General features: G+C 45.0%; 1 protein-coding gene across 1 annotated transcript in view; it reads right to left on the bottom strand.

Moving 5' to 3' along the window:
* ELAPOR2 (endosome-lysosome associated apoptosis and autophagy regulator family member 2) overlaps nt 1-12,639 on the bottom strand; it is a 102,021-nt gene extending 89,382 nt beyond the window's left edge. Inside the window, exon 1 of the mRNA XM_059472843.1 lies at nt 12,360-12,639. Coding sequence (XP_059328826.1) covers nt 12,360-12,479 — 120 coding nt within the window. The 5' untranslated portion in view covers nt 12,480-12,639. The remainder of the gene's footprint in view (nt 1-12,359) is intronic.
* Nucleotides 12,640-21,067: the final 8,428 nt, after the last annotated feature.

Raw genomic sequence — 21,067 nt, 5'->3', positions numbered from 1 at the left:
ACAAGTATTGGTCAGTTTTGTGTCAAAACAAGTGATGTGCACTCAAACTCACACAATTTTAAGCAAAGTGGTCACATTGACAGCAAACATGTTTATAGACAGGGCTTTGTTACACTTCTATACAGTATTACTTACTATATTACACTAATATATAATACTGCATTTACATGTAATACTACAAAGTAAGCATTTTGAAAATTAAGGAAAGGCATGCTTCTTTTGCCAAACCTAATTAATCCTTGTGGGGAAGTAAAAATAAAAATAACTTCATTGACTTTATACTTTGCCAAGCTGCATTTGAAGATTATTACAGGTTCTGCATTTTACAAATACAAATTTTATCCAGGAGTCTTCTCTTTGGAAAAAAAAATATTCCAAAACCAAAACCCACCAGGCTACAGAAAGACTGTGAACTGTTCCCTTCTCCCATTCATTGTTTTTCAGTGGATCTTTTGCTGCCAATATCATTCAGCATTTTATTTGTTTGCTGACCAGATGGCTGAGTATTTTCAAACAGGAAAGGAAAAAAACAACCCCATAGCAAATAAGACATTTTTTCTTTATAAAATTTAGCTGAATCTTTATCAATATTCACGTTTGGAAATGCTGTATGTTTTTTATGAATATTCCATTTTGAGGGGGGAAAAAAAAAAGACAAAATAGAGACTGATGACACCTGTAACTCTACAGGGACATCATGCTTGGGAGGTTTAAATTGGGAACTTCTGCCTGACTTGCAACCACTCATCCCAGGATAGGAGCAGCCCTTTGTGAGCACTTAACTGCCTTATGTGCAACAACCCTGTTCATTGAACAAAGCAATATCTTAAATCACAGCCTGACAAAGAGAAATATGTAACATTGTACATTATGAGCAAGCCTCATCCCATATTGCCCTCCAGGGCTGTCTCCAAGCCCACAGAGTCCATTTCCACTGCAAGAATAACTAATAAATAAATAAAACCAAGGAGAAACTAGCAGCCCAAGGCAGCCTGAGCTAAGTAAACAGTGGAGAAAACACATCTTAGATTTAACTTGGCCATCAGCTACATTCAGCTTCTTTTCTGTGTCTGTGTTGCTGACTGCAGCTGAAATGACCTCCAGCAGCAGGGTCTAGCCAAGCCTTGCTCAGTGCACTATTCCTCAGAAGTCCAGATTTACCCACAGGGCTAAGGAAGCTTAGGCAGCTACAAATCCAAATTTGTTAGCATTTCTAGCAGCTAGAGAGTGCCCAGAGCTGCAAGATTCCCTCTTGCATCCAGCCAGGGCCTGGTGAGGGATGAGCTTGGTGTGACAGCAGTAGGCAGAGCTTTGTCCCTAACCCCATTAAACCCTGTTCCAGGGCAGGGTAATGTGTTATCAAAAGGGCTGCATCAGTCAAATCAATCAGCAGTGACTCATCAGGCCAGGACTGGGGGAAAGGCAGGAGGGAGAGATCAGGGCTTTGCTCAGGCACAGTTCCACAGCTGTCCCTTGCTGCTGAATGTGCCAGTCTGGGACACAAAGAGAGAAATGCATTCATAGCTGCTTCACCTGCCTGGGCAATGCATCCAGCCTGTAACCACACACATGGGAAGGCATGAAAAATCCTGCAGCTGCATTTTTGCAGTGTGAATTAAACTCAAATACAAGGTCTAGCCCATTGGACAAATTACAAGCTGATCGTTACAGGCAGGCTTAAATGTGTGTGTCTAGAGATAGACAGACAGACAGACATAGATGTATCCTGCATGTATAATACAGAAATTTACCCTGGTGTTAATTATTTCCTGGAGAGGAAGGGACCCTGCTGTGTGATAATGCACCTTTGGTAGGAAGCTGCTACAAGGCAAAGCAATAAAAACTCTTGGCTCACAAACAGCTCTCCAGACCTAAGGACCAAGACTGTGCTCCTGCTGTGTTTCCCTCCTAATTCAGCAGTTCAGAGGCAAAGATTTAGATCCCTTCTCCAGTATAATTAGGTCACTGCAGAGACCTAGCTGCACTGCTGTGATGTCCCAGCTTATCAAAGCAGCCTCACCCCTGCAGCTTACAGAGTGCTGCACAGTGACCTTGGGGCTTGTGTAACAGCCAATGCAGCTCACACTGGGGACTGATCTGATGCCACTGATGCCTCCTTATTGTGCTTCAGGTAACTAAAAGCTGAGCATCTACCTGGCAAAAGCCAGCATCCCTCTGTAGCCAGTGGAAAAAAATGGGCACATTCAACAGAAAAATCACTTTCAGGATGATAAACATTAATCTTTAATGGTGAATGTCTCTGCCAGACACTAAAGTCAAGCTAGGTGCTCAACTTGTACAATTAAAAGCAAGGTAAGTTCTTTTTATGGTAGAAATGCTGGTTCTGCCCTGTGTTACTTGCACACACATGCTTGGACTATGCATGGATCACTGGAACAAGGTCTCTTCATGCTGATTTTCTGCTGTCCTGAAGAACAAGGAGTGTGCTACCTGCTTTCCTAACATCTAGCAAGTACCCAGTTATCCTCATCCCATGACAAAACTGCCTCCTCTCATCTTTACTGCCTAACTGCAGGATTCCAGAGTTCATCAAGAGCTTCTACTGCAGTGTCCCATGCTGTGCCAGCTGCCATGGGCAAATCCATGCCAGGGGGACACACTGACAGCCCAGGGACCAGAGCTCTTTGGGTCTGTGAAAAACACCAATCACGTGCTTTTAAAATTTAAAAAGTTTAATAGTAATAGAATGGTTATAAAAATAGCAATATAATTAGAGTAACAATAATTTGGAAAATTTGAATTAGGACAATATGAGAAAATAGAAACAAATAGTTACAAATGGCCGGGTGCCTTTTCTGGGCAAAATGAGCCCAAAAAAGGACCCACATTAAGAGAGGATTAACCCTTAAAAACAATAACCTGTTGCATATTCATACACCTCATACATGATGCATAAATTCCATTCAAACACAGGATTCTGTCTGGCCAGTGTCAGCTTCTTCCTCTTAATCCTAAGATTAAGGGCATCTTCAGAACTGAGCAAGGCAGGAAGAAGTTTATTTCTTCTGATAATGGAGCAATAAATTCTCTTTCTCTGAAAGATTCAGGTGTCCTGTGGCTGCTGTCTCGCTGTGAGTCCTTTCTTTAAAAAAAGTATCTTCCATAGCATAGTTTCTATTTTAACATTATGTTATAACCTAAAATTATATTTAACACATTACTTAAGAAAATTAATATAGCATAACTTTCTAACATAACACATATAATATTCATTTTAATATTTTTGAAAAGCCAATAATAAAATACGCATTTTTCACAGGTCTGTCCTGTTCAGCAGGCTAGAGACTGCCTATGGAGAGCAGGTGATTACCCCAGTAATTTATTCCTATTTCTAGCATGTGTGGTGCCCAATGGGGCACTACTTGCTCTTCCCATCAGACTATCTACAGTGTAAATGCCAAATTTAAATCATGTCAAAGTTTGTTAATCAAACTGTACTTTCAGTAACAGTCACATAAAGCCTCCCAAAACCTTGAGTCAGGCATCATTGCTTCCACCCCATCAAATTCATATAACCTATTTAAGTGCCACAGGACCTTAAAACACTATGCAGCTTAGCTCCACCTCATTTAACTTTACAGATTTTCAAAGTTCACATTTTCAACTCTTCAATACTGAGGAGCCAACTTAACTTTTCTTTTCTCCCACCTTTTCAATGAAAGTTGTGATTCCTGCATGAGCACATGACGAGGCTTTAAGGAGATCTTTTTCCCTTGTTTAGCAAAGCAGTTCAAGAGATTTGCAGGTCAGTATCACAATAAGCAATGCAGCAAACCAGCTGACTTGTTTGGGATTTTTTGTAATTTAAAAGCTGAAATTGACTGCAAAGCAATGACTTTTCAGAGGAGCCAGCAAACATTTAAGTAGAGTTGGCTTTAAGTGCTATTAAAAATACTGCAAAACAAGAAGATACAGGAATTGATTGGGTTTGGCATTATGCCCCCTCTCAGCTGGGGTGAATGGGAGTGTGATCATTGATCACAGCTATTTCAGCAGCAGTTCAGGCTCAGTGTTGAGCTGTTTGTGATACCTGGTCAGTGCCTCCCTGAAAGGATGGTTTGACTCCCACAGGATGTGTTCCTTTGGTGCAGGATGGAGAAATGCCTCTGGATCGACTGCCTCACTGTGCAGAGGCTAACACAGAGAGCAGTGGGCTACAAAAGGAGAATTCAGAGCACATGTGTATCCTATATTCAGCACCAAAGCCAGGCATTAATTGACAGTCATCCTGTCAGAACTTCTGGAAAAGCAAAGAGCTGGAATGGGTTCAGCTGTTACTTGAGCAGCTCTAGGGGAGAGCCTCTCTCCCGCTAATCAGGACACTTGACATTCATCACAAGGAATACAAGCTGCTCATCAGCAGCTCTGCAGGGCAGGTGCTTGTGAGGAAGGTGCAGCATCATGAGCTGACTCATTTCCCACTCCAATTCCGTCATGCAGCCCGGCCCCAGCATCCCTGAGATGAACATCAGCTCGCAGTCCCCCCCATGCAAGCATGAACCCTGCCATGAAGAAAGTCTGGTTACAGCCCCTCATGCTTGCCTTTCAAGAGAAGTCTGAATTTTTTAAAAAATTGGATTAAATAAGAACAAACAGAATGGAGAAGAAAAGAGCTGTCCTGGGAAATCTTTCTTTTCTTCATTTGCTTCAGGGAGCCACAGAGCTGGAGATAAAAAGCAGCTTAACCAGAAACAAGCAGCATTTGATCAGCACTGTTGACCTGCCAGCAGGAGGGAGCCATGGATATAAAAGCCTGGGAAAAATCAGCCAGCATCCATTTCTGCTGTACATCTCTCCAAAGACACAGCAGCACCCTTGTGTGTATAAAACACCACCAGCTTGTGTGAAGGCTTTCCTTTAAGAAACTTCAGAGAGCAAGTACAAAACCAGGAGGATTTCATACACCACAGGAAACACCGTGGGAAATTAACACTTGAAGAGAGTCAACAGCTCAGGTCTAAATCACCTTTACCCTTCAGTTTGCTGCTACAGTCACCACCTGGTACACTTCAGTTTTCTGTGGCAGTACAATCAATTTAGACACTGATTTCTCCACTATTAAATGTGTCCTGTGTTTTATCAAGCCAGCAGCAATTATGTTAATGGCATCTCCAGGTTTTGCACTCCCCATCTCTCCTCCCTCTGGCTAGGTTATCTAATGCATTTCAATTTTCTGACCATATTCATTACATCAAAAACACCTCCAAGCATGTTCAGGTCAGTTCCATCCTCAGAGGGAAAGTTCACCCTCTCCCTAAAGCAGGGGTTTTTCAACAAATTGGATTATGAGATTAGCACTAGTAGCCCACATTGGTAATTATCATATAGAAAATAGCTCTTTTGACTGGGTCAGCCCTGCTGACTGGACGAGGGCCAGGGATCTGCCCACACTCATGGACTTGCTCATCTTGTTTACAGGAATATCTTCTCCTGATGCTCCTGTTCTTGGCAGGGTGGGCACAGCCTTTTAACCAATCCCAAACACCCTGAGCCACTTTCCTGTGGGTTATCCCTGGAAAATATTTGTACCTCTAAGGTGGAACAAAATCTAACCAAATGAAACTTGAATTACCCAGCATTTTCACCACCAGATAACAGTTCCTATGCGTTTTTATAGGTACTTTCCAATAGTCTTCAAGTGTCACCATAAATCACCTCTGTTGTGCGTTGTGTTCTTGACCACAAAACACTAACAAGTAAGATTAATTCCGTATCAATGGGATGAGTGATTTGTCTTCTCTTTGTAGCAGTAAAAACTCAATGCCAAAGAAATTTTCCAGTTAGGAATACACCATCATCTGGAACTATTATTTTTTTTCATTGAAAACGTCTTGCAGCCAGCAAATACCTTTCCTTGCAGGGACAGCACTTGTGTCTCTTAAATCAAAGCACAACAGAGAGCAACAATCCAGTTCTTTCACACCTTTAACACACAGCTCTCATTTTCTTCTTCCTACATGACAAAATGCAATCCCCTTGCCATTATCTCAGTGTAAATCCAGGCCAGCTCTATTCCACCAAAACTTTATGTTCTAGACATAAAAGAAGACCAGACTTGTGCCCCTGAGTAGATCCCAAAGCCACCTGTATCACTTCTATCACCGCAGAACCTAAACCCTGACTGAGTCATCTCTGACACTCTCCCAGCTAAACCCTCACCCTTTTTTTTTTCTTTTGCCTTATTTTAGGTTTATTTTTCCCTTATGGCAGGTGAGTTTGCAGCCAAATCAGCATCAGTTCTGACTCAGCACAGTGGCAGGATCATCAGCACCAACACAGCAGAGCCAGCAGCTCAGCTGCACACGTCGTCCTAGATCATCTTAAATCAGCTCTGAGCCATGTCCCAAGTGCACAGTGATTACTGTCTGGCACTATTTATCACAGCGAGTATCACAATGCTGGTGAAACAAGGTCATTATGAGATTTAGACAATGTTTTGTACTTGAAAGGGTTTTGTTTGTTTGTTTGCTTTAAAAGATGGTTGACAAAATAAAAAAAAAAAAAAAAAAAACAAAAAGGGAGGGTTTATCCATTTCTCTCCTTCAAAACTAGAGGGTTTTGTTTTCAAACATTTGAAAACCAAAATGTTCCCAGTACCAGCAATCAAAATCTAAACACATTTTCTGGTCCAGGGTAAGACCTAAGGTATTAACAAAGGCTAGTGAGCAGGACACTCTTTTCCTAGTAGATGTAATAGTTGGGGAAGATATGGCCATGATGGATAATAACAGGATAATAACATTGGACCTTCACAGCAGCAACCCCTAGAAAAACCTTGGCACCATCTGGGAGACACATGGGACCTGTTCCCAAACACTGCTTCTTTCCTATCTCAAGCATGAGGCACTCAAGGCTGCTTTTCCTTTTACCAACCATTATCTTTTCTCCTCTAATCTGTTTATTTCTACTTAGTTGATGCTCACTACCTCCTTCAGCAGGTGCTGACAGCAACCTACCCTATGACACAGAGAAGCCTGCAGTGATGGCATTCCCTGCTGAGCCCAGCAGGTCTGGGAGCCCCTGGCTCTGCCCCAGGGTCACTGCAGTCTGTGGGAGCCCTGCCAACACCTTCCCTGACACGCTCAGGCTCATGGAAAAGGTTCCCTTCAAGTGATTCCAGAATTTCTGACCTGGCATAAAGCACCACACAGCGCTGCCAAAGCCTTCCCAACCAACACCTGGAGGAAAACATGGCCTGCATGAGGCAGCTGAGAGCCCAAATCCTGCAAAAACCCATCCTGGCCCCTGGCTGGCTGGTAATCCTGACTCCACGATTCATGGATGTGTCAGGAGTCCCAGCACAGCTCCCATTCTCACTCAGCCTCAGCCTATGAGGGAAAAGAGAAAATAAAATCATGGCCTTCTTTATAAATGATAAATCTCACCCTGAATGATCCAGTGATATTTGATGGTGGAAGAAATGCAATCTTGTGTTGGTTTAATGGCTACTCCTGTTTTGAGTTTATGGTCTGTTACAGCAGTTTCCACTATGACTAAATCTCTTACCCTTGAATCATTACAGCCATGGCTCACTATCCAGCTTTTATGCCAGCATCTGTCTTCCTTCCCAGGTTTTCATTTCTGACACCTCACCAATCTCCCTGTGCTTCCCCCACCTTGGTCTGCTCCTGTGCTCTCTGCTGTGGTACCTGTGTTTTAGCATCTGTCTCCTCACACTTTGTGCACATGTTTCCACTCCACCAGCTTCACTGTCAGCAGTTTTGTAGCCTGTTTTTTGCTCCTCTTTCCTCATCTTTATGACCCTTCATCACCATGGAAAATGGAAGCTGTACATTTCTCTTTCCCACACAAACACAAAATCCATGTAGCAAGACGTGAAAGAAATAAAATGGTCTGTGCAGGAACCTTTCCCCAGCCTCTTCTGCTGACTATGAATCATTCATAGATTGTGTCTAACATCTCTCAAGGTGGTTAGAAATTAGGGAATACAACATTGGATCATTCCAGAAGCTGGTATAGGTAGCACCTGTTCTGTTGCCAAAACAGCAGATGCTTCAGAGAAATGGATGAGGGTACCAATAAGGGGCAGCAAGGAAACCAATTTAGAGGGAGAATTCCTTCCTAAATGAGCAAATCCCTTCAAAGATTTTAAAGCCAACAGAAATCAAATAGTTGTATTCAATCAACCCAAAGGTTGTCTATGGTTACATAAAAATAAAAAATTATTATCTTTTAATAATAAAAACATTTAGCCTTTCAAGTGCACAAAAGTAATTTTTATTTCTACCTTATCCCGTAGATTTGCATCTCATTAATTTTCTCTATCCCATGCATTAACACATGGGATAATTCTTCTCTTTCTTGCTCTGTTTAAGTCACTCCCTCCTCACCAAGACAGCCCCACCCTCTGCTGTGATCACTGTGTGCTCATTAACCAGCTGCAGAACAAACACAGCATTCACTGTTCCTGAGTGCTAATGACAGGGCACACAACCCCTCTGACAGGTTTTATTCTTCTCTTTTCCTTTTAATCACCCACCCAAACTGCTTCACCACCTGCACATGTGCTGCCTCCACAGAGCCTTCTGCAGTGACTCCAAACCTCTTCCCAAGCAGGTCCAGCTCACTTACAGCACAGGATATTCAGATATTCAGGTGTTTCAGATATCCAGGTTCCTGCCAGCACACATCCCTGTCACTCCTGCCATGTGTGACAGGTGTGCTGGCTTATGTGACACCTTTCCAGGACTGACACATCTCCTCTCCACCCTTTACTTGCAAATACAGAATTTCACCTTGCTTCCCACACTGCTTATCTCAGTACCTAGTATCCTGATTTAACATACTAATGTACTAAAAATACTTCACACTTAGCTTAGGCATACTAGATTTTTTAACCTTTTCTCCTCATGAGAATTGGCACTATTTCAACACACCAAATCTCCCTTACTTGACCCAAGTTCAATTTCATGCTCCTCCTTTATTCTTAAGATGCCTTTGCCTTCAAGTGATTTTATAAGACTCTTATTTTCCAGGAACATTTCTTGTATTGTTTTTGTCTTTTCCATAAGGATTCTAGCAGACTAGTGCAAAAATACATTCCCTTAAAGAGAGCATTTAGCATTACCCTTTAATTTACCTGTCTACTAAAATAGCAGGTAAACCATGCAATGTATCAGAATCACATTTATTATCAATGTCAAAGGCACTTCTCAATCTGCATAATAACTGAGAGTTGCACAGGAGTATGAAAGAAAACATCTTTGCCAGCAGGATACTCTGTATCTCTCTTTGAAAGCGATTTGGCTGAACGGGAATCAAGAGAACTCAGGGAGTTCAATTTTTTTTTATTATTATTGCAAAAAACAACTCAGGGAAAGAGGAAATGAAGAAAATATCCATTTAGGCTGAGTATCAAATGTCCTAAAAGCAAAATCTGCACAGATTTGGGTGAATCTCTAAGGGGAGGCTGAAGAAGACCCATTCAGTTGAAAAGTTCAGAAAAGAAAAAGCACAAAACACTGGAATATAAGATGCAACAACCATTGTCCCTGCAGCAGCAGGGGGACTGACATAAATACCTCATCATTTCCAAGATAACAGCTTAATGTGTATTTAATGGCAGTGAAAAGCATGGGTGTCATCAATTCCACTCAAAGTCATAATTTATGCAACACATGAAACATTTGCATGAGTACCCTGATCGTCACTGGCACAGCAGAAGGAATTCACCAAATACTTATTCTTCTACCACTGCCCTAATCCGAGCTGCCAGGTCACCAGAGGCACAGGGAGCAGTGATGGGTCTCCCCAGGTTCTGTACCCCAGGCATCCAAGCTGAGGCTGCCTCCATCTCTTGGAGATGCACAAATCCCCTTTAAATTTGCTGCTGGCACTGGAGAGCTCAGGGAGGGCTCATGATGTAAATGACCATCACAGCCTGGACTGAGAACTGCTGTGCCAGAAGCTCGTGGCTGTGTCAATTTACTCCAAAATCTCACAGGAGCATTCATTGAAGCTGCTTGTACCCTTGGTTTGCAGCACAAACACACCCCTCCTAAATCCAGTGGGCTCAATTACTACAGTCCCTGACCAATGGAGTCAATGACAAAAAGGTTTCTGGAAAGTGACATTGCTAGACATTATTATTTTACCATCTATGTAATGAGAGCACCACAGAGCCTCAGGCACAGCCAGAGATCCCACTGCTCCAAATGTTGTGCCAGCACAGAAATCTCACAAACCAGCAGATATCTGTATTTGTCATAAGTGAGGGAACCCAAAACAAGTAGTCAAGGAAGGAGTGGGGAAAGTGCTGCTAAAGAAGGATCCCCTATAGATTGAAAATGAGCTACCTGTCAGTACATTAAGCCTTGTACTTCTCAGAGCTTTTGGGTGTAAAACAAAGGACATTTACCAAGTCTTTAAAGGACTGCAATGCCCTCTGACAGGCTGCGCTTTCTTAGGGCACAACTTCATCCCTGTCTGAGTCTGCCCAAAACAGTCTCATCAGGTTGTAAATGACAATACACCCAGGTCACTCAAATTGGACTGAACTAGGGCAAATGGACACGTTTTGAGACAAAAAATATTAACTTTTGTTCTTCCCTTTTGTAAAGCAGTTCATCTGCTATCCTGGTTCTTTGTAAGCTCCCTTTTTTTCCTCCCCTCTGTCTCCATCCAGGCATGTTTGTAATTATATTTCCTGGGACACACACCCCAGCACAAGAAACACACAGCTTTTTAACCCTGTGAGTGAGCCCTGTCTCTGTTTCAAAGAGCACTCAATTCAAGTAAAACACATTGTCAGCCCCTCTGAAAAGAAAGCAAAAGCACACAGGTCCAGATCCACAGGTGTACAGGAGTGGGGCTCCAGAGAGAATTTGCACACCTAAAGCCCAGTGCAAGATGCTCAAAATACCAGCTCTATACTTTTGGTACCCTGCACAGGTTCAGCTCTCACCTTTAACCATCTGCAGAGGTTCATTTTTTTGATGCAAAGACTTTAGGATGAAAACAGCCCTACAAGTACCTGTTTCCCTTCGCTAGCTGAAAAGGCAGATAGGTAATTTAAAGCAGGTGGCTGCATAAATTCCTCTCTCTGAGAATGACTAACATTTAGGAAAAACATGCCCTGAGAATGATCAACATTTAGGAGAAACATGCCCAAAACAGACACTGATTTGCCAGACATCACCTCTCCCCGCTGCAAGATTTCCCACGCTAGGCTAGCGCTGAGCTCTGCCACTTGGAAGAAAACAAGGAAATTTCATAGGCAAAGAGAGAATATTCCCCAGGTCAGAAATGCTCTCCTTCACCACAGGAAGGTCTTCTGCACCCCCAGCCAAGGAGGTCCCAAGCTGCAATAACCTCCAAGCATGGATCAGGACCCTTCATCAGCCGAGTGCTCCCCTCTGGCCGCAGTCACCCGCCCGAGCCCACTCTGAAAATGCACAAATTCACTCTCGCTAAGCGGTGCAATGCCAGAGGTAAACTGGGGAAGCTGTGGTCCCAGAGCACCCTCAGATAGGAGGGGGTTAGAAAGGAAGAGGACTGACCATTGTTAATGCACTCACAGGTTTCTGCTTGCCTGAGCAGCGCTCCGGCCATCCAGACCTGTTTGGGATGGTGATACCCAGCCTGCTCACCTCTGCTGCTGGTTTAAAACACAGCAAAGACCCACTTGCTCTTTAACAGCAGCAGAGAGGATTTCCCTGCATGTAGGAGTAAGGCTGGAAACCCTGGAAAAAACCTTCATGAAGCCCAGGTCCCTTCCCCGGGAAACCTCAGGGATCACCCGGGGCTGCGCATCCCTGTCCGGCCCCGCATCCCGCACAGCCGTGCGGAGCGTCCCCGCTCCGAACACACCGAACACACCGACTCCCGCCAGGTTCGGGTTCCTACGGCAGCACAGAGCCAGAAAGTTTCTCTCGCCATGCCACACGCCCGGCTCAGCCCCGGACACACCGAGCTGGCACCGGGCGGGCGGGACATCACACACCATCCTTCCCTTACTCTCCACCTTTGCGCTGATCCAACACGGTATTTATTAAAACAGCGAGGCCGGGCGAGCCCTCTTGGTTCGGAGGGAGGACTCTGCTATTTCCATGTACTGAAAGGAGCAGGGATCACCACGGGCAAGGGGAGTGGGGAGAGCGGATCGCGACCGACGGGCAAGGAGCGGCTCCGCTCGGGGTGCGGGGGGCACAGCCGCAGAGGATCCTTCCCCGTGGGTCTGACCCCTCTGCCATCCCCGGACAGCTCTGGGGAGCCAGGAATACCCCTGGCTGGAATACCACCCTCCTCCCGAGCCGGTGCGTGCCCCCCACCCGCCCTTACGGATGGGGAAAACCCAAAGAGCACTCGGGAAATCTCACCTCTTCGCAGGGCGGCAGCTGCAGGGCGGCCGCCTGCCAGCCCAGCAGCCAGCAGCACAGCCAGGCGCTGCCCGGGTACCCTCCGGCCCGCCGCATCCTCAGCATCCTCAGCAGCATCATCCTCGTCCTCCCCCGCTCAGCCCTTCCCGGGGCCGGGGGTGCTGCTGGGGCTCAGCGCCCCCCGCTCCTGCCGGACACCTGCGAGCCCCGGCCGCGGGCTGCCCCTGGCCCTGCGCATAACCCCGGGGCTCCGGCGCACCGCGGCCCCGCCGGCCCCGGCAGCCGGCACCGGAGAGCCGGGAGGAGGGGCCGGCAGCGGGGGGAGGAGGAGCAGCGGCGGCGGGAGGGGGAGGAAGGCTGGCAGCGCAGGCGCACGCTGCCGAGGCCGGTCCAGCCCCGGAGCGGCCAAGGGAGAGCGGAGCATCCTCCGGCTGCATCTCGCCAGCCCCAAAACCCCCGCACTGGGGAGCACACAGCAGCCCCCGCTGGCACCTCTGCTGTCGATAGGCTCCGGGATGGAATCCCCCCTTCCCCAGCCCTGCCCTGGGATGCTGGCCTGCATCCCCCGCCTGGCTGCTGGCACCCCTGTCCCTGTCCTTGGCAGCGCCAGGCGGCGTGGGGTTTGTAATTGTTGTGCAGTATGCGAGACGAAGGTAAAAGGACAGGCTTAGCAGGGAAAGGAGGGAGATAAGTGTGGCTGATGGGGCTATGTCTTGCTCAGTCAGTTCTTGAAGGACAAGTAATTTGGGCAGGAATCCTGTCAGGGGAGGTAGTCCTGCGAGAGAGAGCAGGGTTAGGAGTAGTGACAGAATTTTGGTCCGTGCAGTTGTTAGGGCAGATAGCTTTAGGACTTGGATTGCGTTTAGGGTGAGGAGAACGGTCGCAGTTATTACAGCGTATAGGTAGAAGTTGAGGAGGGTGAGTTTAAGGTTGTAGATGATAATGATTGCTATTCAGCCTAGGTGGGAGATGGAAGAAAATCTAGGTTTTTTCGGATTTGTGTTTGGTTGACCTATTCATCCTCCCAGGGCTGCTGAGAGGATAGCCAGGATGGTTAGGAGTGGATGGTGGCCTGCACCCACCTCCTCTCTCCTCGGACCGCTAAGGATGCCCCGTGTTCCCCAGGCCAGGCGGGATCCCACGGGCAGGATGTGCTGAGGATGCCCCGTGTCCCACCAGCAGGATGTGCTAAGCATGCCCCGTGTGCCCCAGGCCAGGCAGGATTCCACGGTCAGGATGTGCTGAGGATGCCCTCTGTCCCCCGGGCCAGGTGGGATCCCACGGGCAGGATGTGCCCTGGACCACTCAGCTCATGGCCAGAGCAGGGCAGGGACCGGCTCAGCGAGATGGGAAAGCAGCTTACTCGTGGCCTGACCCAAACTATTCTTATCCCCCAGAATTATGCACGTTTCTCCCTTGGTGTTGCCTTTCAGTCCGAATTTTGTCTCCTGCTCCCCAGCAATGTCCAACTACTCATTGCTAATGAAGTGTGTGACTGCCTCAGGCACGGATCATCCTCTGCTTCTCTGGCATCTCTGGGGTTGGCCCTGCTCACTTTCCTGATCCCTCCTGGGTCTGCCTTTCTGCCTCCTCTTCTCTAACTAGCAAAGCCCAGCACAGGGCTTCCTATGGCTGGCACAAGATGTTCCTGTCCTTATTGATCCACTTTTCAGACTCCAATAGATAGCCCTTTTTCCTTTTTCTTTCAATTCATGGAGTGACTTTTTTCAGTAATTTTACTGCAGTTCCTGCTCACCATGATTCAGGTTTGACTCAGCTTTTATTCACCTCATGAAAAGAGATGCAGGTACAAGGGCATAGTCACATCTTTGCATCATGCAAGCTCCCTGTCCACCCCTGGCTGGTGTCATTGCTGTGACTGTGTGCTAACACAAAAATGGTTCAATTTGCTCATTTTATGTCACTTGAGACGCTTGCTGGAGCAGTCAGGAAAGGAGCTCTGTGATGCTCTGCTAACGGAGACAGGTTTGCAATTTGCCTTTGTTCTTGTACAGAACCTTGCTCTGATTTGAGCTCCAGCTGGAGGAAGGAAAGTGGGTTATGGTGCTTCCATCAAAGGCCCCATTGCTCACCAGGATGACAAACAAAGCACCTTGTGTAATCAGTTACATGAAAAAAATAAAATTATCTTTCCAGAAAAAGTGGAAAACAGAATAGAAATCCTGCTGCTGCTTTATGTTTTGTGCTTCTGCACTGGGTAGGTCACAAGATTGGTCCCAAGGATTTGTTGCTCACCTTAACTGCAGCATAAAATCCAGTGTCTGAGGAGCACTGATTTCAGCTGGAGCAGCATTTCTCTTCACCTTTGGTAAAATAAAACACACACAACTGCAGGCACTCCCAGGAATTTCAGCAATGCTGAAAGTATATGGGAAAAATTATATTGGTTGGTTACAGCACGGCTTTCACACAAGGAAAATGGGTACAAGGGTGTGGGCACACAGTTTGTGGTGACTGGGAGTGGGGCTGTGGCTGAGCCTCATCCTCAATGGGTACAGCTGTGAAAATTATGTGAGCAGCATTGAAGGTGATGAGACAGGGAGTGCCCAGGTGTGCTACCAACCACCCAAGGGAGCAGAGGGCACACAGGGGAGTGCATCAACATGAGGGGGATAAAAGGTTGGGCTAAATAGCAATAAAGAGCAGGTGTTTGGAGCCTTCTGAAGTGGTATGGTGTTACTCTGTATGGGCTGGTGCTTAAAACCTTCTGAAATTGTGTTTCTCTGTGTATTGTGGCCATCTCAACTGAAGCATGTGCTGCAGCACAAGGTCAGCTTGCAGAAAAGTGAACTTCTTGCTGCAGGGGCTGACCCTGAGTAAGAATGCAGAGTGGGAAGCAGATCTGGGGGGCTGCTGGCAGAATGGCTCTCTGCACTGTGGGGTTACTGCTGCTGATTCCCAGGGACCCTCCAGGAGGAAACAGGGCCAGCAGAGTCACTTCAGGTGAGCACAGCTTCCATACAGCACAGGGACAGGTGAGGAAAGGGAGTACCAGAGTGTGCTTTGTCAGCTGCTCTGTCACCCTTTTGCATCACTAAATTATTTAACCTTAAAACTCAGAGCAGGGCTAAGTAAATTTACAAATAAAAGGCTACATACTCTTCTTCAAGACTTGCTGAAAGTCACCAAAGCTTTTCTACTGTCCTCTGTGGGACTTGCTGCCTTCCGAGCAAGAAAAATCACCAGGATCTGAGATTTTGTTTTTTGTCTTACTTTGTTTCCAGATGACACAAGGTCCAGAAATTACTCAATCTTTAAAAGCAATATCATCACTATGGTTGCTGTGCTATCTGAACAGGATCTGAAATGCCTGTGATACTAAATCCTGAAGATCTTATCTGAAAGCAGAATGGCAAAAATTCCGCAGTGCATAGTAATCATGTGGCCAGCAGAAAATAAAAAGTTTTAAAAATTAATGAGCTTAGATAGACATGAACAAATGAAGTAGAGGAAAGCAGTGAGGGATTTGAGATGTATTGTATGGCTTTCATACAAAAAAGAGTAGCACCTATATATAAGGTAGCAGAGATAAAGGAATTTTAAGTGTAGTAAGAACAGATAGCAGAGAGTGAAACAGTTTTGAGATCTGTATCTGAAATCTTGACCTAATATTTTGAGTCAAGTGAAAAGATACAAAAGTAATTCAGAAGATTTATGCAATCTCACTTATAAACAATTGCTCAGCTCAACTACATTAAAGTGAAAAAGAAAGGAAAAAAAGCAAAGTAGCAAGTACTAATTTATACTGTAATGTGTTTCAAGCTACATCTCCCCTATTACCTGAATTTTATTGTGCATCAGCCTGGTATAAGTTAAAGATCTAAAAGTGCCTTTATACTGCTATTCTAAGTTGTGCCCAGAAAAAAACCCAACAGCTTGCAGGCATTTAGGATCCAGATCTGTAAACAGTTCTTCCTGACACCATCAAGATGCTGAAAGTTAATCATGGACTTTTATATTTGCAAAGCTCAGGCCATGGGTTTCCCTGGTAGCCACTAGTTGGGGCAGGGACAGAGCCATATGTCACTAATGTTAATGACACCAAGTGAAAGGGAAAATTAAATGGCTGCCAGCTACTGTTTGGATGGCAGCAATTAGTAACCACACTGGGGATTAGTCAGGTCTGTGGGCTGACAGTGCCTTTCGTGAGAATACATCACGCAGTAAATGAAGCTGTTAACCCCTTTCTGCTCTGCCTCTTTCTGGTGAAATTGCCTTAAAAACCTTGCCTGCACACAAATTTCACTGCAACTTTTGGAAAAGCTGACCAACATAGAACAATTTCATGGAGTTTCTTTGCTGAAACTCGTTTTCTAACATTGTTGACTATCCATGTGGTTAAATTTTGTGATTGCACTGCAAGAGTAACTGCTTTCCCACAGAAGGTACCATCCTTTTAGCTTGCTAACACATCCATCTGTGAGCTCTACCACAGCATGTCCTGCTCTGACTTATTCTTTTTCTTGTAAACCATATATTTTCCCATATAACCTGGTCATCTGTGTACCTTCCATGAGGAAATACTTTATCTGAGACAAAACAGCACTCTTTCAAGACCTTGTGTCATCCTGCTGCTTTACTGAGTGCAGTTCAAGAAAACCTTAAAATATGTGCTTGCTCCTACAAATGTTCTTACTTTTGTACTTGCAAACTTTTCAAGCTCTTTAGAAATTCAAGATACAAACCAATACGAAAAGAATGTTTATACCCAGGCCTCTGACCTACTTAGACATCACTTATACTGTCAAATCATTCAAGGACCATCGTGACTCCATGCTGGAATAATCTGGGGAGCCCAGCTGAGACAGCTGATGTGATGGCCGAGCAGTCACTGTAAAAAATGGATGGCATTTGCACTGAGATCTCTCTCAGGTTCTCCTGTAGCCCATGGAAGAACCCAGTGCTGGGATTCACCTCATTTAACTTTGTCACCCTCAGCTTGTAGGGCTCTGGGAGCACTATTCACCTTCCCCTAAAATATAAGTTATAAACACATCAGAAACCTTTTTCTAAAGGGAACCTTACAGAATCCAGAGCTGAATGTGAAGGTAGCCTTCATCAGACATTGTTTTAATCATCTACTTGAGGAGGAGTTGAATGTCTTTTCTCTCCATTAACTGTACAGGTGGTTCTGATATAGACACTCATACATGGTGCAATGAAGCCACCCTAAATAATTTTCTGCTATCTAGAGAGAGTCCTCTTTAAACAAGGTTCACATCTTCCAGCTTTGGGGTGTATTAACTGGTACATGTCTGGCTGGTTTATACCCTACCCTCAGCGCCACCTGCTTCCAAACCAGAGCCCAGCACAGGGGAAGTGATGTGGTACCGGGGTTACAAGTGACGCAATTGAGAGGCTTCATCACATAGCTGTAGCCTCCTGATTTAAACCCACACCTGAAAAACAAGGCTTGCTGGGTGGAGGAAGGCCAGGATCAGCTTGTACAGCCTTTTCATAATACCCACTCCTAGGTGGAACATTCAGGATTTATCCCTTTCCCTCCTGTGCTCCTCAATGCTGTATTTTTGCCTTTTCTCCCTAGAGATGTTTAGAGTGCCTGATATTTTGCTTTTCTAGCAAACTTCATCCTTTGGATCCACTTTAAACCTCTCAAAGCCTTCCATTTGTGATTTCTCTGTTCATCCTTTCTCTTATTGTGACTTTAGGTGTATTTCCCTGTAAATCTTGCTCTTGGCTTGGCACTAGAACAGCTCCTTGAATACATACAATTTAATATGAGCTGTGCAAAGGTTAGACATAAAAACCCAAAGCACTTCTGTACCATTTCTATCCACAGGCCTGGAGAAAAGAGGTTAAGATTGCTTGAATCTGAATCACAAGAAATTCAGTTCTGAGTTCTCTGCTTTTGAGATAGCCACATGATTGGACAGCTCTTTCTTTGCTTTCTAAACTAAGGGAGAAATACTAATTTTCAGTTTTATAGTCTATGGACCATCTGATTCTCCTCCCTATCATATATAGGATAAAAAGAGATGATCACTGCATGAAAATCAAGTTAGCATGTTTGTTTTGAGTAAGAAGGAATAGCAAGGGTAATTATTTCGAAGACAACTGGGCACAGACAGTAGGATCAGTATCCAAAGACTTTTACTGCTGTTATTAGGGTTTCTCAGCTATTCATCCACAGGCATCTTTTTCCTATTTGTGTGCTATTGGGTAGAAAGACGGTTTTGAGTAATGATGATCCTCTTGACTTTGTGTGCAAAATCCTGCCTTGTTAGAGGACTGTCAGGGATCCATGGTGACATGGTTATGTCCAAAGAGATGGGGGGTAGGGTTAGCAATCTGCAAAGTAATGCAGTGTAAATTATTAGAAAGCTAAAATCTGCATGTTCTGCCTGTGTTGGTTTGGTGTGTGAACTAAGTTAGGAGGAGTGGCATGGACTGAATTGCTTTCTGCAGAGGAGAACAGTTTGGTGTAACTTTGTACTCATCTCAACAGTGATGGCAGGGGTGTTGAGGCTGATCACATCCACTCTAGGCTGGCAAGGGCTCTGCAGATGCACTCTTGGCTCTAGGAAGGAGCAGAAAGCAAAGCAGCCTCCATGCACTGCTGTATTTCTGACCAAGGGGTCCCCATGTTGCCCAGATTCTCCAGTCACCGTTGTCCCTTGTTCCATCACCAAAGTGTCAGAAGCCACTATCCCACAGTGTAGTGAGCAGAACTCCCTCTCCCACCCACCCTATCAGAAACATCTTGCTTTTCAAGGAAAAGAAAAATCAAAACATCACAAGGCTTTCACACAGTTTGACCAGATGACCTTTAAAGGTCCCTTCCAACCCAAAACATTTTATGATTTTATGATACTGTTCTCTGGAAGGAAACAGGGCTCATGTTTTCTATTGACCTGCCTGAACTTGATGGAAATTTTGTGATTAAAACACTGCATTTTCAATGGTTTCTCAAAGGTCTTTCTGCATCCCCTGAATCAATGACAATATCTCCTCAAATCTCTTCAAAAGTTTCTGTGACTGTGTTCACAGGGGTCCAAGGATGAGGGAACAGACAAGGATCTGACTCCATGTTTCAGACGGCTTGATTTATTATTTTATGATATATATTTCATTAAAACTATACTAAAAGAATAGAAGAAAAGGTTTCATCAGAAGGCTAGCTAAGCTAAGAATATAAAAAGAAAGAATGATAACAAAAGCTTCTGTCTCGGACAAAGTCCAAGCCAGCTGGGCTGTGATTGGCCATTAATTAGAAACAACCACATGAGACCAATCACAGATGCACCTGTTGCATTTTACAGCAGAAGATAATCATTGTTTACATTTTGTTCCTGAGGCCTCACAGCTTCTCAGGAGGAAAAATCCTAAGGAAAGGATTTTTTCATAAAAGATGTCTGCGACAAGCTTCAAGCAAAACAATACCAGGTACTCCCAGGGACACCAATGGGAGCCATCCTGAGCCAACATTAAAATGCTCTGAAAGTCCCACCTGTTTGATAAACAGGATTTTTTGTAGATAGGACATATTTTATCACCTTATTATTGCTGTGGTTGGTAGCAAAAACGAATTGAGCTGACACTGCTGATAGCACTGACACATGCAATGGCAGCAAATGACTGCAACTCAGTATTAACAACAGTATTGATTTTCTGCTCCCAAGAAAGCCTTTGTAAACTTTCAAAACCCAGTTTTTCCAAATAAAAAGCACACAACTAAATGTCAGAGATTGTAATAAAGTCATTTTAGTAGAAGCCAGAGGTGTAATTCATCATGTGAGAAGACTGACTCTGATCTCACACATCTGGGTGTGAAATTGTGCTGGCCCTACAAAAGCATGTGACAGAAATACAACTTTTCAAGGTGATTTCAAGGTGATGCTGTCACCAAGCAGCCTGATCTACCTCAAAAGGCTGATCTACATGTCAGTGCAGGGTCCCATCTCCATTCCTGGGGCTTCAGCTGTAAGGAGGCTGAAGGAGCAAGACACAACATTCACTTGACTGCTAATCATGGAATGGTTTGTGTTGGAAAGATCACCCAGTTCCAGCCCCCCTGCCAGGGGCAGGGATGTCACACACTAGATCAAGCTGCTCCTGTGGGTAAGGATGTAAGGCAAAGCAAGGCACATGCTGTTAGATGATTTTGCAGCTATGACAGGGAAAGCTTAAAATGCTGAGTGCTCTTAGCAGCTTTCTGGGCACCTGGGAGCCTTTTGTCCATCCTCAGCAGTCCTGGAAGCAATAAATACCCTCAAACGTGTTTGCCAATGCAAAAACCTTCATAACAGCTCCTCTTCTCTGCGCCAGTTACTGCAATTAGATGAGCACATCCAAGTGTCACATGCATCATCTGTTTGAGGAGTTATTTTATCCCAGCACAGCGACAGTCACCGTGCAGGCTCTCTGTGGTTCCGCTCTGGATGAGTCATGGTGCATTTACCCAGAGCATCAGCCTCAATTATGATTAATTTCTGAAAACAATTTCTGCAGCCATTCAGGTGCCGCAGGCAGATGCTGGCGTGCTCAAAAATAAACATTGTGTAAATTCTTTGCCTGCCTTGCTGAGCTTCCCTCTCCTAAAACTCCCACAGGTTTTCATCCATTAGACCCTGCTCACTCTATGGATCTTCATGGAAAAAGAGCAAGGTTTGGGGCCAAACCCATCAGAGGAGCAGTATTGTAAATGCACAGCGAGCCCTGTGGAAGGG

This window comes from Ammospiza nelsoni, chromosome 5 (genome assembly GCF_027579445.1).
Source record: "Ammospiza nelsoni isolate bAmmNel1 chromosome 5, bAmmNel1.pri, whole genome shotgun sequence".
Classification (NCBI taxonomy): Eukaryota; Metazoa; Chordata; class Aves; order Passeriformes; family Passerellidae; genus Ammospiza; species Ammospiza nelsoni.
This window is presented reverse-complemented; position numbering and strand designations above follow the sequence as displayed.